Below are 13,974 nucleotides of genomic sequence, written 5' to 3'. Positions count from 1 at the left end.
TGGCGTTGTTTACAAACCATAAGCAGAACGTACGACCAAAGATAGTGGTAACCTTTCGTCTGTGGTGTGACTGTTAGCTAGCAAGCTACTTACCAGCATGCCGGCGAAAGCACACTGTGTTGTGACTGGTTGCCATAGCGTAAAATTAACCTTCCACTATTTTCCGAAGAATGAAGACATCTGACTGTATTGGCTGCTTTTCATTTCGGGTGGACAGGCTGCACCGAAAAGTATGAGCATGTCACATTTTGAGTGAAGTTGCTTATCAATTGGAGAGAACCTTCAATGGGTCTTGCCAGAAAGCTAATCCTGAAGATGGATGCTGTACCAGCATTGACAGTGAATCTTGTAAGCGCTGACCACAATGTAAGTATCAGAGTGTGATGAGTCTGACACGGTAGCCAACATTTTTTTGGGGGGGGGTCGGGGGACTAAGGTTTAATAATGCAACTGTGGCTGCTTTGACTTGTGAACTGTATATTTCCTGTAGCACACCTGATAGTCACTACATGGTTGTTATTCTTCCATCGCCATGCATCTACATTGAGTCTTAGAACTGCCAGCAACAGCTGACACAAAAGGAGTTAGGTGTGTATAGTATTGGTAATTTACCCTGGAAATCATATATAGCCAATCCACCGTGTGGTTTGTGGTCTTACAGTTTCAAATAGCGATTAGCATACAATTTCTGCGCCCCCATCAAAATCTGATTGTTTAAAATACAAATATCCGTTTTTTTTTGTTGCATTGTCTCAATCCACCACATCTGCTGATATCGCCCTTCCCCCATCTGCAGTGGAAGGTGACAGAGCTAGAGCAGTGTTTGTCAGACCATGAGACATCCCAAAAGTCTGTTTTCTCACAAAAAAACGTTTAAAAAAATATATATCTATATATATTTCCCTCCGTGGAAAGATGAGACTCTCACCAACACGATGGCGTTCTCCGTTTTGCTCTACGACCTGCCAACTTCTGTCGGTAGGTTCTGAACAGTTTGGGCTACACACTAATATGACCCCTCTGTGGAAAGGTGAGACTCCCATGACCATATCGGTTGTTTTTGCTCTAGGACACCCACAGACCTCACAAGATTCGTCTGAAGGTCCCCCGGTATCAATTGAAAAAAAATGTCTGAAAGTATACAGTATATGGAGACTGTTTAGTGCCAACAATAAGGGGTTAAATACATGTAAAAAAAAAAATTTAAATGTTCCCTGATCTTTCTTATATCGCTCAGATCCTAATAGATCTAATCAAAAATCTAAATAATTCAACTTTGAGCACCTTTAACTGATGAAAGTCACTTTCTGAGCACTTCTTCAGTGGGCAAATATGTATGAAAGGTTTTGTTCAAATCAAAAGGGGTGCTGTCAAAAAGTGATTGAATTTAAATGGATTTACCCACATGCTATGCTGTAATGACAATAAAACACATATTCTCCTCAAAAGGGATAGTTCTGTCACGTTCTGACCTTAGTTCCTTTGTTTTGTCTTCGTTTTAGTATGGTCAGGGCGTGAGTTGGGGTGGGCAGTCTGTTTGTTTTTGAGTTTGGACTGGTATGGTTCTCAATCAGAGGCAGGTGTCGTTAGTTGTCTCTGATTGAGAATCATACTTAGGTAGCATTTTTCCACCTGTGTTTCGTGGGTGTTTATTTTCTGTTTTGTGTGTCATCACTAGACAGGACTGTTTCGTTTGTTCGGTCTTCCTAGTTGTTATTTTGTTTAGTGTTCTGTTTTGATTATATTTAAAATCATGAACACATACCACGCTGCACCTTGGTCCTCACCTTCTTCCACCAACGAGAATCGTTACAAGTTCACCCAAATTACAAAATTAAACATGGGTTTTCTTGCCCTGTAATATGTCTATGGAAAAGGTATGACAGCAATCCATGCTTTGGTTTTATTTTCCTGACACTGTTTCCAAATGCTAACATTTAATGGCACAAATCCCATTCAAGTCATGATACCAATATTCACCATTTTCGCTGGTCGTGTCCACATCGTCCGAAAGTATCTCAAATTGACTGCGAAGCTCAACAATGTCACTTATAGATGATATGAACATGATGCACCAAAAAAATGCTAATATATCAGTAGCATGACTTGAATGGGATGTGTGCCACAAATGCTTACAGGGAAAGAAATCGACATGTCATTTTGTAATTTTGGGTGGACTATTCCTTTAAGAATATGAAACTCCATTATGCTGAAAATATGTTCTCCAGGTGCAATAGTGACAGGTAGCAGTGAGAAGGGGGTAGAAGTTGTGCCCATTGGAGGGTTTGCAGACCTATCTATATTTAGATCAGCACTGTCGCAGCTACAACAGTGAACACAATTCATCCTACCCATAGACACAGACAACGAAAAACATGCACCAAAGTAAGCTCACTCACAAACAATGAAGAACAACATAGAATCTGGTCACAAAGCACAGCTCCTCTTCTGCAGATTGACGTAGTTAATCATTAAACAGACGTTCTTATCCAGAGCGACTTACATGTGCAATCAGGGTTGTTGAGCCTTACTCAAGGGCACATCAACAAATTTGTTTTTAACTAGTCGGCTCAGGGATTCGAACCAGCGACCTTTCGGTTACTGGCCCAACGCTCTTAACCGCTAGGCTACCTGCTGCCCCGCCGCCCAGGTCGTTGTCTAATTATTATCTGATCAAAAAAACACTTGTGTTCTTGCTTAAACCCCATTGTTCAAAGCCTGTTGTGTAATTGTGAGTGTTGGGACTGACAGTAACATCCAAACTAGTATGTGTTGTGAGGACCGGAGATGGTTAAGTTCTCAGGTCAGGGACAGGACATCAACCCCTCATGTCTCTACATGCTTCCTGCTGTAGTTTACTGTGTATGTGTGTGTGTGTGTGCGTGTGTGTGTGTGTGTGTGTGTGTGTGTGTGTGTGTGTGTGTGTGTGTGTGTGTGTGTGTGTGTGTGTGTGTGTGTGTGTGTGTGTGTGTGTGAAGGCCAGGTGCTAATCTATACACCCAGCTACATGGTTCTAGATTACATTGCTATAAACTACCACAATCCCTACTCCCTCTGGAATGACAGTGATTAAGGCATAGTGGACCCATGGTCAAACGTCTCCAAACAGAGTGCCAACATCTGGCCCCTGGCAATCAGGAACATCAACCCTCTTCCTCTGACAGCATTGATCCACATGACCACTTCCCCCATCTCTACTGCTATCCTTCACATGGTCATCAAACCACACCACCTTCACATGGTCATCAGACCACACCACCTTCACATGGTCATCAGACCACACCACCTTCACATGGTCATCAGACCACACCACCTTCACATGGTCATCAGACCACACTACCATCACATGGTCATCAGACCACGCCACCTTCACATGGTCATCAGACCACACTACCTTCACAAGGTCATCAGACCATCAGACCACACTACCTTCACATGGTCATCAGACCATCAGACCACACTACCTTCACATGGTCATCAGACCACACCACTTTACATGGTCATCAGACCACACTACCTTCACATGGTCATCAGACCACACCACCTTCACATGGTCATCAGACCACACTACCTTCACATGGTCATCAGACCACACCACCTTCACATGGTCATCAGACCACACCATCTTCACATGGTCATCAGACCACGCTACCATCACATGGTCATCAGACCACACCACCATCACATGGTCATCAGACCACACCACCTTCACATGGTCATCAGACCACACCACCTTCACATGGTCATCAGACCACACCACCTTCACATGGTCATCAGACCACACTACCATCACATGGTCATCAGACCACGCCACCTTTACATGGTCATCAGACCACACTACCTTCACATGGTCATCAGACCACGCCACCTTCACATGGTCATCAGACCACGTTACCTTCACATGGTCATCAGACCACACCACTTTACATGGTCATCAGACCACACTACCTTCACATGGTCATCAGACCACACCACCTTCACATGGTCATCAGACCACACCACCTTCACATGGTCATCAGACCACACCACCTTCACATGGTCATCAGACCACGCTACCATCACATGGTCATCAGACCACACCACCATCACATGGTCATCAGACCACACCACCTTCACATGGTCATCAGACCACGCTACCTTCACATGGTCATCAGACCACACCACCTTCACATGGTCATCAGACCACACTACCTTCACATGGTCATCAGACCACACTACCATCACATGGTCATCAGACCACACCACCTTCACATGGTCATCAGACCACACCACCTTCACATGGTCATCAGACCACGCTACCATCACATGGTCATCAGACCACACCACCATCACATGGTCATCAGACCACACCACCTTCACATGGTCATCAGACCACGCTACCTTCACATGGTCATCAGACCACACCACCTTCACATGGTCATCAGACCACACTACCTTCACATGGTCATCAGACCACACTACCATCACATGGTCATCAGACCACACCACCTTCACATGGTCATCAGACCACACCACCTTCACATGGTCATCAGACCACACTACCATCACATGGTCATCAGACCACGCCACCTTCACATGGTCATCAGACCACGCCACCTTCACATGGTCATCAGACCACACTACCATCACATGGTCATCAGACCACACCACCTTCACATGGTCATCAGACCACACCACCTTCACATGGTCATCAGACCACACCACCTTCAGTAGTCAATGTCTGCCATGAGTCTCCATGCTTCCCAATTCCTCTATTCACTTGAAAAGACAATGCATTTGCCATGCTCATTCTATAAGTGTTAATTTAGCTTGTTATAGTCAGCCCACACCATAATGTATGTTCACAGTCATAGGAGCTAATATTGTTCATGTGACAGTGCTGAGAAGACTGATGGTGGTCGCAATATGAAGTCTACCAGTGATGAGACAAACAGGCAGTCTCTCTCTCTCAAGATGACCTGTTCAATCGCCATAGCAGACCCCATTATCTACGTGAGGCCCTGCATGAATCATTCACATGAGGCGGCAGGTAGCCTGGCGGATAAGGAGAGTTGGGCCAGTAACTGAAAGGTTGCGTGATTGAATCCGCGAGCTGACAAGGTAAAAATCTGTCGTTCTGCCCCTGTGCAAGGCAGTTAACCCACTGTTCCTTGGGCGTGGTGAATGTTGATTAAGGCAGTCCTCCGCATCTTTCTGATTCAGAGGGGTTGGGTTGTGGAAGACACATTTCAGTTGAATGCATTCAGTTGTACAACTGATTAGGTATCTTCCTTTAATACACCTCATTACTAGTTAGTTAGAACTCCCAGGAGTTCACATAGAACTCCCAGGAATCATGGGGCCTGTCACTTTTGATTTAAAGATGTCCCACTGAGCCCAATATGGTGCTCTCCGTATCAATGAGTATAGCCTGGCAGCCATGCAAAATGTGGCTACTGTTGTAACCATGACCTGGACAACAGAAACTGTAGTTGGATGTGTTCCACAAACTGGATCTGTTTCAAAATGGAAGACTGCTCAGAAATTGACTCCTTAAGTTCATATAAAAAGACCTCCTTGCTTGTAAAACATGAAAAACCAAGAGCAGTGCAACACCCAAATTCCCATATTCATCACTGTTAGCAAATACCCATGCCTATTTCATAAGCTAAAATATCAGCCTGCTGACAAAACTGTATTGAGTAAGAACAGTGAGGTTTAAGGTAGATAAAAGCTCTTACTTGTTTAACGTTAGGTCCAGTACAAATTTGGAGCCAAAGGCATCTAACTGGAAACTGGCTTGGGCAAGATGGACTGCCTGTGGAACAGACAGAATGTTAAACACAGGTCACTGTTTTCTCTTCTTATCAGGTTGTTTTCCTTTCTAATTGTAGGTATATTGGGAGAATGGTCACCCTTGATAATGGTAAGAGTAGATATAGAGCTATACATATGAAATGTATTATTATAATTCATTATTAGTTAATAACCAAATAATTAGAATCTTATAGCCATGGGTATTACATTGAGAAATTGCAACTGTAATAATGACTGTCAGGAATGGCATGCCAACGTCACTGCCAATCCAAGTTAAGTAAGTCCCTTGCATATCAAGTAAAATAGTTAATCACCCTCACAATGTTCTCATTGATGATTCCGTCTAGGCTATCATTTCAATCAAAGTATACCCATTCATCAGTTTACTTTATGCAGTGTGCCAACGTGGACAAGTGTACTTCCATTGACAAGTATAACCTCACAGCAACTCTGAGGCTGTAATAGGATGGCCATATGCATATCAGTCTGGTATGTTGTCGTACCTGGTCATGGCCCTCTGTGCCCTGGTTTCTAGCCCGGGTGTCCAGGTCATGGTAAGTGCTCTCTGAGTCCTCCTTCAGGTAATAGATGAGCCGAGAGGGGTAAGTGATCACATGACTTGTGTTGTCTGTGGCCGCTGCTGCAGTTGCCTCTCGCTCCGACAATAATGCTTCTGCGTCTCTCTCCACCACCTCATTCTCTCCTCCTTGAGAAAGTGCAGAAGAGGAGATACACCACCACACAAGCATGTGACAGTCAGTTGGCACTCTGCATAGCCCCCACATAAGGAAGCCTGTCAATCATATAAAACATGCTGCTACTGCAGGAAGTGCTCATGACTTCCCCATTCCTCCTGGATACAGAGGAGAGAGCGAAGTACATATTGCTGTATAATGTTGTGTATTCAGACCATTTGAGTATACAGGGTATGGCAGTAAACTATGATATACATTTTTCAATCTACCTAAAAATGATACCTGGGGATTCTCATCAAAATGCTATGCTTACATTGAAATACACAATTATAAAAACTCAAAATAATGTGAAATTCCATTACATAAATCTCTAGTTGACTTCAACAAAAAGAATCAGATCAATTGAATATGACAGACCGGGTAGAGTACTTTATGTTTTCTTGAATATTATTATACTATTGGAAATAGCACCGTTCAATTCATAATATAATATAATTCTAATATTGGAAAAAGCACCGTTCAATTCATAATATAAGCGCCTTGATAAGGTCAATGCTGGTAAATAACATCTCAAAGATCAGCAGTTTATAAAAGGTGTTTTGATCTTCGTTGAGGTACTAATAATGTCGTGGAAATATTCAGTCAATAATCATTCTCAAATACCGGAGCCTGTGAGTTCAAATATACTTGTATTACAATACAATAAAAGCCGAGCTGGTTCGTGAAAACAACTGCCTTTTCAACCCCCGGCACACACTCATTTGTCCTCCTTACGTCACACTCATAGTAACTCCTTTTCATGACTCATCCCCTCTGGAATTTAGTCACCATTATCTTATTGCCTTGCACTGATTTTAGTTTGGTTTCATATTAGGACATGGAACCATTAGAGCCACAGCAATAGTTTCAAAAATAAACAGACGTGTCATCCTGCTAACTCCTCCGAAACGAACACTCGCGTTCTGGCATAGTCCCAATGGGCGTACCCATAGCAACATTTAGATATTAGGCCATAGCACTGGTACAGAAATAAAAAGTCATGTCCACTCCCCAGACAGGTGCATGTCTAATGGTGTCTAATGGTGTCTAATGACCCAGAGCACATATAGAGTGCACTATTCTTGCTGGCTCCTCTGAAATGTTCTGGAAAATACCCAGTAATAACTGGACAAAATGGTAGGCCTAGAGTTAAAAGGAGTTCATGTCAAACATTCCTCACAGGTTAATATAGATATATTTCATGTTCATAACCTAAACAAAAAGATACTGAGCCCACTCTCTCAACGTCACTTAAAAAGACTTGTCCTCCGGGCCAGACACTTCCGTCACAAATTAGAAACAGTATAGCGAGAAAAACTAACATATCAATCATATCTATCAGATAATGACACAAAGGAGCATGCAAGTTATTAGATGCACCTGATACCGTTCTGACTGGGCTAAGAACATGCAAGTAGGCTACATACCGATTGATGCTATGGATGAATGGAGTCCGGCTGCAAGGATGCTCACGAGCAAATTTGCTAGAAATATCAAATGCATGATTCATATTTGATATTTTAAATATATGTATATCAACACGTCAACGCAGTAATTATCTTCCGGCCCGTTATAGCGGGGGAGATGTCGTTTACGGGAAAGTCTTCATGTATCCAGTCAGTGTGGGAGATGACTCTTGCAGCATCGGGCGCGGGGCGAATGGAAGGCGATGGCCAGACACCTGAAACCAACGAGCAGACTCCTATGCTGCATCCGCGCAAGTGCAGTGTTTTACAATTCAATATAAATCCACGCTTTGCCCGCGCGCACATAGCACAGGCTCGTGCACGAGCTTTAAAAGTACAAGCAAGTGCTTTTTCACAGGGAAGATATCCCGGCATGCCGCATCCCAGAGATCATCAGCTTGAACTGCCTCCCATCCCTACTACTGCATTCATCTATTGTAGTGTATCATGTCATGTCTATCCTGATTCCCATTGTATTTTACATAGTCAAAATAAATAGTGAGCAGTTTTGTGATGTGGTGGGTAGGCTAATGTGTATGTCCTATGTATTTTACAGACTGATTATTATACGTTTACTGTATTCTGCTCCACAGTGCCTATCTCTGTCTAATCTCACAGTGATAAACATCATAACAGTTGAAGAGCTATTTAACAGTTGAAGAGCTAATAATTGGGCATTGTTTTTGTTAATCATCGTGTCCTTCCCTTAAACAGAGTGTTCATTAAAATGCAGCAACATTAGTGGGATTTTGTTGATTGACCAAAGTCTAGACTAAACTACGATCTGTATTGGGAAATTGTGTGTGTGATACATATCCCCCACACAGACAAGATGCTTTACGATCGGAGCTAGTGGGAGAGTATATCTGCTTCGCTAAGGCTAGAGTTCAAAGGACACAATCAATGTCCATGATTGCCTGCATTTCTGTGTTTTAAATATTTGATAAAGCTTTGCATAAAACACGTGGCACCTTCAGATTTAATGTCCACAGCACTTTAAGCAGTCAAGGAAATGCTCACAGAAGGCAGTATTTCAATCATGTTTATAAGACAGCGCCCAGCAAGTCCAGTTCAAATAATGTATGGGTCCAACAATTTCACACACACACACACACACACACACACACACACACACACACACACACACACACACACCCTATCATGAGGCGTCAGGTAGTCTAGCGTTTTTTTTTAGACCAGTAACCGAAAGGTCGCTGGTTTGAATCCTACCCCGTCGATGTGCCCATGAGCAAGGCACTTAACCCTAGTTGCTCTGGATAAGAGTGTCTGCTAAACAACTAAAATGTAAATGGTCCTGCAGGATCTGACAGCTCCTCACTCAGGGCTAAATGTGTCTGCAGTGGGATGGTCGCTTGGCGGAGATAAGAGAAAAGCCTGTTTTGTTATCTCACGACGCAAGCGGGGGTAATACGTGAGCAGTGCTCCACCTAAAGGACATCGTTTGGAGATTTAATTTGCACCAACGGATTTTTTAGCTTCATCAATCAATCAGACAACTTTGGAATGCTGAGGATTTTCATTTCGTAACTTATACTTGACATCAAATCTAAAATCTGCACAAGATGATAAGGAGTGATTGTAAAACATCCAAATAATGCCATATCTGTATTCGTGATGACCAGCGTTACTTACCGGAGTCTTTTTTAAAATTTGTTTTTGATTTAGACTGATTTAGACTCGGTATATTGAGCTGCTCCTGTATGATGTGCTACACTACAGTAAATCATGTTGGTTGGTTAGATTGTGTAAATGTTCCATTGTAGGTTGGGGCTTAGAACCTCTGAGATTGCATTGCCAGTGGTCAACCAGTCGGAAATCCGTCCTGAACTGTCCTATAAATCATGCGATCTTTTATTTTTTTGACAGACTACAAGTTTAGCGATTGTACAATTTTACACAAGGCATTCCTTTACCCCAGTACTCCTCATTCTTATACAGCGCAAGTGACGCGTCAGTGGACGCGCCTACTGAACGACAACACAACTCCTCCAATATGTATTACGGCGTAACGGGTTTATGCACAGCACAGACTAACGAAGATACCCGAACAGGAACAATACCCAAACTCCAGTGATAAAATAGGGATGGAGTTTGGAATTTCAATGAAACATATCACCGAATGAGACAAATGGTAAAGTATTGGCAGTTGCTGTAGCCTAACTACGTTTACGCCGTTGAACTTCTAAAAGTTTTGATTTTGGGTGATTCCAACTCGGAGAGGATTGGCAGGACATAGTAACTTTCAGCGACTGGAAGGTATGTGTATATATATATATATATAGGCTACTGTATAAGTAGACTAGGCTTTCGTGGCTGTTGGATAACGCATAGGAAAATGGACAGCATCCGCAAAATGTTAGATGTAATCGTTTTCTGATCAATCAGTAATATCTGTATTTTATAGAATACGCACAGCCCACGCATGTCTATGTTAGTAATAGTTTCATAGCTCACATACTGTATCATGTGGCAAATTATTTTAAAACAAAATACATTTTTATTAGGCCTGCAGTTAAATGGAAGATTATGTTGTACCGGGTTTTAAGTGTTTCTACTGTTGCCGTCAGTTTATATCTGACTATAAACCTTCAAGGTCTAAATTAGAGGAACTGAGACTGAAGACACCATGTTGTCCACATTTGTGTAGGTTGGAGGTTTCCTGTGTTTAAAGGTCACAAGTTTATGTTAATGCCCAGAAGAAACAGACAAGCAGGATGATTTCCTGATTTTGTGTGTGTGTGTGTATTTGTGTTTGTGTGTGTGTGTGTGTGTGTGTGTGTGAAGGGTGTGTGTGTGTGTGTGTGTTTGTGCGTGTGTGTGTGTGTGTATGTGTGTGTGTGTGTGTGTGTGTTGTGTGTGTGTGTGTGTGTGTGTGTGTGTGTGTGTGTGTGTGTGTGTGTGTGTGTGTGTGTGTGTGCGTGAAGGGTGTGGGCACTCCACATCCCCTCTTTTTCTAGTCGACTTACTCATGATGACACTCTCTAACAGGATAAGGACCAACCCAGCTGTATTTTACAATCTCTGTTCTAAAACAACTGGAGGAACTGTGACCGGGATAATTACAAGGACATTTGTGTCAAAGAAGTGCAAGGGCTTTCAGGTGAATAATCTATGAGGTAAAAACCTTATGGGCTACTATGACAAAACAGTAGGCTGTTGTGTTGACAGAAACTCTGGTAACATATATTAAGTTCTTATACTTGTGCGGTTACACAGTAATTAACAACATTGTGTTAAAATTAATAATTATTGTTTCTAAACTACACCAGTAAGTACAAGAGCAACTTGTAAAAGTTTTACTGAATAAAATCCACATATTAAAAGGATGTATTGCTTTCTCATTCTTGCAGGACCTCTGCTTACACATGGTAGGTAGTGTTGCAGCAATGGAAAAATCCATGGAGGACTACGACAATTACACCTACGATTATCTGGAGTACGGAGACTTCGATGAAGAAAATGCCCCAGACGGATACTCCCAGAAGGAGGCTATGCACATCATATCAGTCGTCATGTATAGTATTTCATTTGTGCTCGGCGTCACTGGAAATGGAACAGTCATATGGGTGTTGGCATTTAAAAGCAAACGGACAGTGAACAGTGTCTGGTTGCTGAACATGGCTATGGCAGATTTTGTGTTTGTGCTCTTTTTACCCTTCTCTGTCGACTACGTCCTCCGAGACTTCCACTGGGGCTTTGGCCTGGTCATGTGTAAGCTCAACTCCTTTGTGTCTGTGATGAACATGTATGCCAGTGTGCTCTTTCTCACAATGCTCAGTCTAGACAGGTATGTCTCGTTGATTCACCTTAGCTGGTCTCAGAGGTGTCGCAGTGTATGGCGAGCCTGGATCGTATGTGGCTCTGTGTGGGGGGTGTCTGCTCTACTGAGCCTCCCTACCCTGATATTCCGTGACACTGTGAGTTACCGTGACCGGGTGATGTGCTTCAACAACTTTAATGTCCAGGATAGACATACAGCTGCTGTGAGACACATTACGTTGGTGGTCATCCGTACAGCAGTGTGCTTCTTACTGCCCTTCAGTGCTGTCTGTGTGACTGGAATTCTCCTGGCAATCAAAGTCCACCAGTCTGACCTTTCTGTGAGCCTGTCTAGCTTTTCTAAGACAGTTTCAGCTGTCATTCTGGCCTTCTTTTTGTGCTGGGCACCATTCCATATCTTTAGTTTAATGGAGCTTTCCTTCAACTCATCACTGAACCTACATGCTGTTCTGAAGACAGGCTTTCCTCTTGCTACGAGCTTAGCCTATTTCAACAGCTGCGTCAACCCCTTCATCTACGTGCTGGTGGGTAAGAAGGTTCGCCAGCTCCTGAAACGCTCGTGTCTGGACATCACAAAGAGTTCTTTGCGGGAGCTCAACCAGTCCATTTCTGCAACTGAATTAGTGCCTGTAGCTGACATAAGAGCTCCATACATCAGTGCACCACAGGATCCCACAGAATCATCAACTGTTTGATTATACTGATCTAATCCCACAGTTACCTATAGCAGAAACCGTCAGAAACTGCCATTTGACCTAAAAGAACCAGCCTGACCATTCTTTTAGTCCAAATGTGACTTATTTTATATTTTACTTAGTGTAACATTTGTGCTAGTTGTTTGAGTTGGATACTTCCAAGTAGCAATTACTTTGAGTGCCAAGGTCTGTTTGAGTGCCAAGGTCTGTTTGAGTGCCCTCATAGGAAAACTTGAGTAAAGACATACACTAAAAGTATAACTTGCACAGGGGAAAAGAAGCAACTTTATTTAATGATTTTAAAAAGAAGTATCTGATCCTATTTACCCCGAAGACTAATAGGAAAGGAGGCCACCCTTCCCCACTGTCTCTGGAACAGACTGTCTCTGGAACAGACTGTCTCTGGAACAGACTGTCTCTGGAACAGACTGCCTCTGGAACAGACTGTCTCTGGAACAGGAATGATTAGAAGCAGATCTACCATTTTCATAAACACTTTTGTATTTAGATTTCGGTCATCAAACAAATCCAAGTTTAACCCTGACGGGAATTTAGTCCTTCTCTTTCTTGTTACGTTGAAAAGTTTCCCATTACCAGTTGATTTGCTGTTGTAGTGTACTCTGTTATTATATGGCTGCTGTACACATGAGACAAATTCTATTAGGCCGTTCTTTTTATGTTGTAATTATATTAAGCGTATAAATTAATCTCAATGTTTAAATTACATTTTCTAATAGTGTTCACATTGTCAATCACTGTGTGCAATTCTTTTTTGTGGGAATTTGAAATATATGAGGGAAATCTGGCATGCAATTGACTTGTTAATTGTAATATACTTGAGTCAAAGGAATAAACAATGAATCCAGTCCCTTCTCGGTATTGGTAGTGGGTGTTAATATGTATTCCTTCTGTGTTATACAGACGCAGTGCCAGAAGTGCCGTTATATAGAGTGGTGCTCAATCTAACAGGATCAACGGTATATTGCCTGTAACCTCAATTATGGTTACAATACCCTGTAGATGGAATGAAAATACTACACACATAGTTGATGAAAGCAGGAAACACAAGACCTGAATACCTAACACCTATTCAGGTCTAGCTAGAGAGAGTGTTGCCGCTCTCCACTCTCACAGATGTGCATTTCCAATAAAGGCGTTTCGCTGTACTTGTGCACGTGACAATATAACTTGAAACAGTACCTCACTTAGTCCTAACTGCTGGCTTCCTGAAGTTCAGTCCAGTTGTTGACAATGTAAATGCAGCTATTTCCTGTTATTGCCAAAACCCCCCCATAGCAAACAAACCGAGATGACTTGAGTTTGGTTGAGTGAAGTCCACATCTGGGACCATGGCCTCAAAGAACATCAACTGTATCATTGTTTGTTAATTACCCCCATTTCTTCCATCAATATTGTGACGCCTGCCCCCACTCCCCCTCTCTGGTGCTCAAGCTCGCCAGGCGGCCCATCATTACGCACACC

General features: G+C 42.6%; 2 protein-coding genes across 4 annotated transcripts in view; one reads left to right on the top strand and one right to left on the bottom strand.

Annotated features, from left to right (window-relative positions):
* Window positions 1-8,287, bottom strand: part of LOC115119727 (disintegrin and metalloproteinase domain-containing protein 23-like) — a 54,214-nt gene extending 45,927 nt beyond the window's left edge. Inside the window, exons 1-3 of the mRNA XM_065019425.1 lie at window positions 7,958-8,287; window positions 6,300-6,502; window positions 5,721-5,797 (exon numbers count right to left, since the gene is read on the bottom strand). Coding sequence (XP_064875497.1) covers window positions 5,721-5,797; window positions 6,300-6,502; window positions 7,958-8,033 — 356 coding nt within the window. The 5' untranslated portion in view covers window positions 8,034-8,287. The remainder of the gene's footprint in view (window positions 1-5,720; window positions 5,798-6,299; window positions 6,503-7,957) is intronic.
* A 1,688-nt stretch (window positions 8,288-9,975) lies between these two features.
* On the top strand, window positions 9,976-13,358 carry LOC115119724 (chemerin-like receptor 2). 3 transcript variants are annotated; one of them, XM_029648586.2, is made up of 3 exons: window positions 9,976-10,273; window positions 11,006-11,133; window positions 11,368-13,358. In XM_029648586.2, the coding sequence occupies exon 3, from the start codon at window positions 11,383-11,385 to the stop codon at window positions 12,490-12,492; it is 1,110 nt and encodes a 369-aa protein (XP_029504446.1). In that variant the 5' UTR covers window positions 9,976-10,273; window positions 11,006-11,133; window positions 11,368-11,382; the 3' UTR covers window positions 12,493-13,358. The 3 variants fall into 3 exon arrangements, with proteins under 3 accessions (XP_029504446.1, XP_064875491.1, XP_029504445.1); XM_065019419.1 differs by having other exon boundaries at window positions 9,977-10,148; window positions 11,006-11,117; XM_029648585.2 differs by having other exon boundaries at window positions 9,977-10,273; window positions 11,006-11,117.
* The last annotated feature ends 616 nt before the right edge of the window (window positions 13,359-13,974 follow it).

Source organism: Oncorhynchus nerka, linkage group LG1 (assembly GCF_034236695.1).
Source record: "Oncorhynchus nerka isolate Pitt River linkage group LG1, Oner_Uvic_2.0, whole genome shotgun sequence".
Lineage (NCBI taxonomy): Eukaryota > Metazoa > Chordata > Actinopteri > Salmoniformes > Salmonidae > Oncorhynchus > Oncorhynchus nerka.
Note: the sequence above shows the minus strand (reverse complement) of the source record. Positions and strands in the feature narration are given on the sequence as shown.

Excerpts from the sequence above, each read along its gene's own strand:
- LOC115119724 (XM_029648586.2), top strand. The coding sequence starts at position 11,383 with ATGGTAGGTAGTGTTGCAGCAATGGAAAAATCCATGGAGGACTACGAC.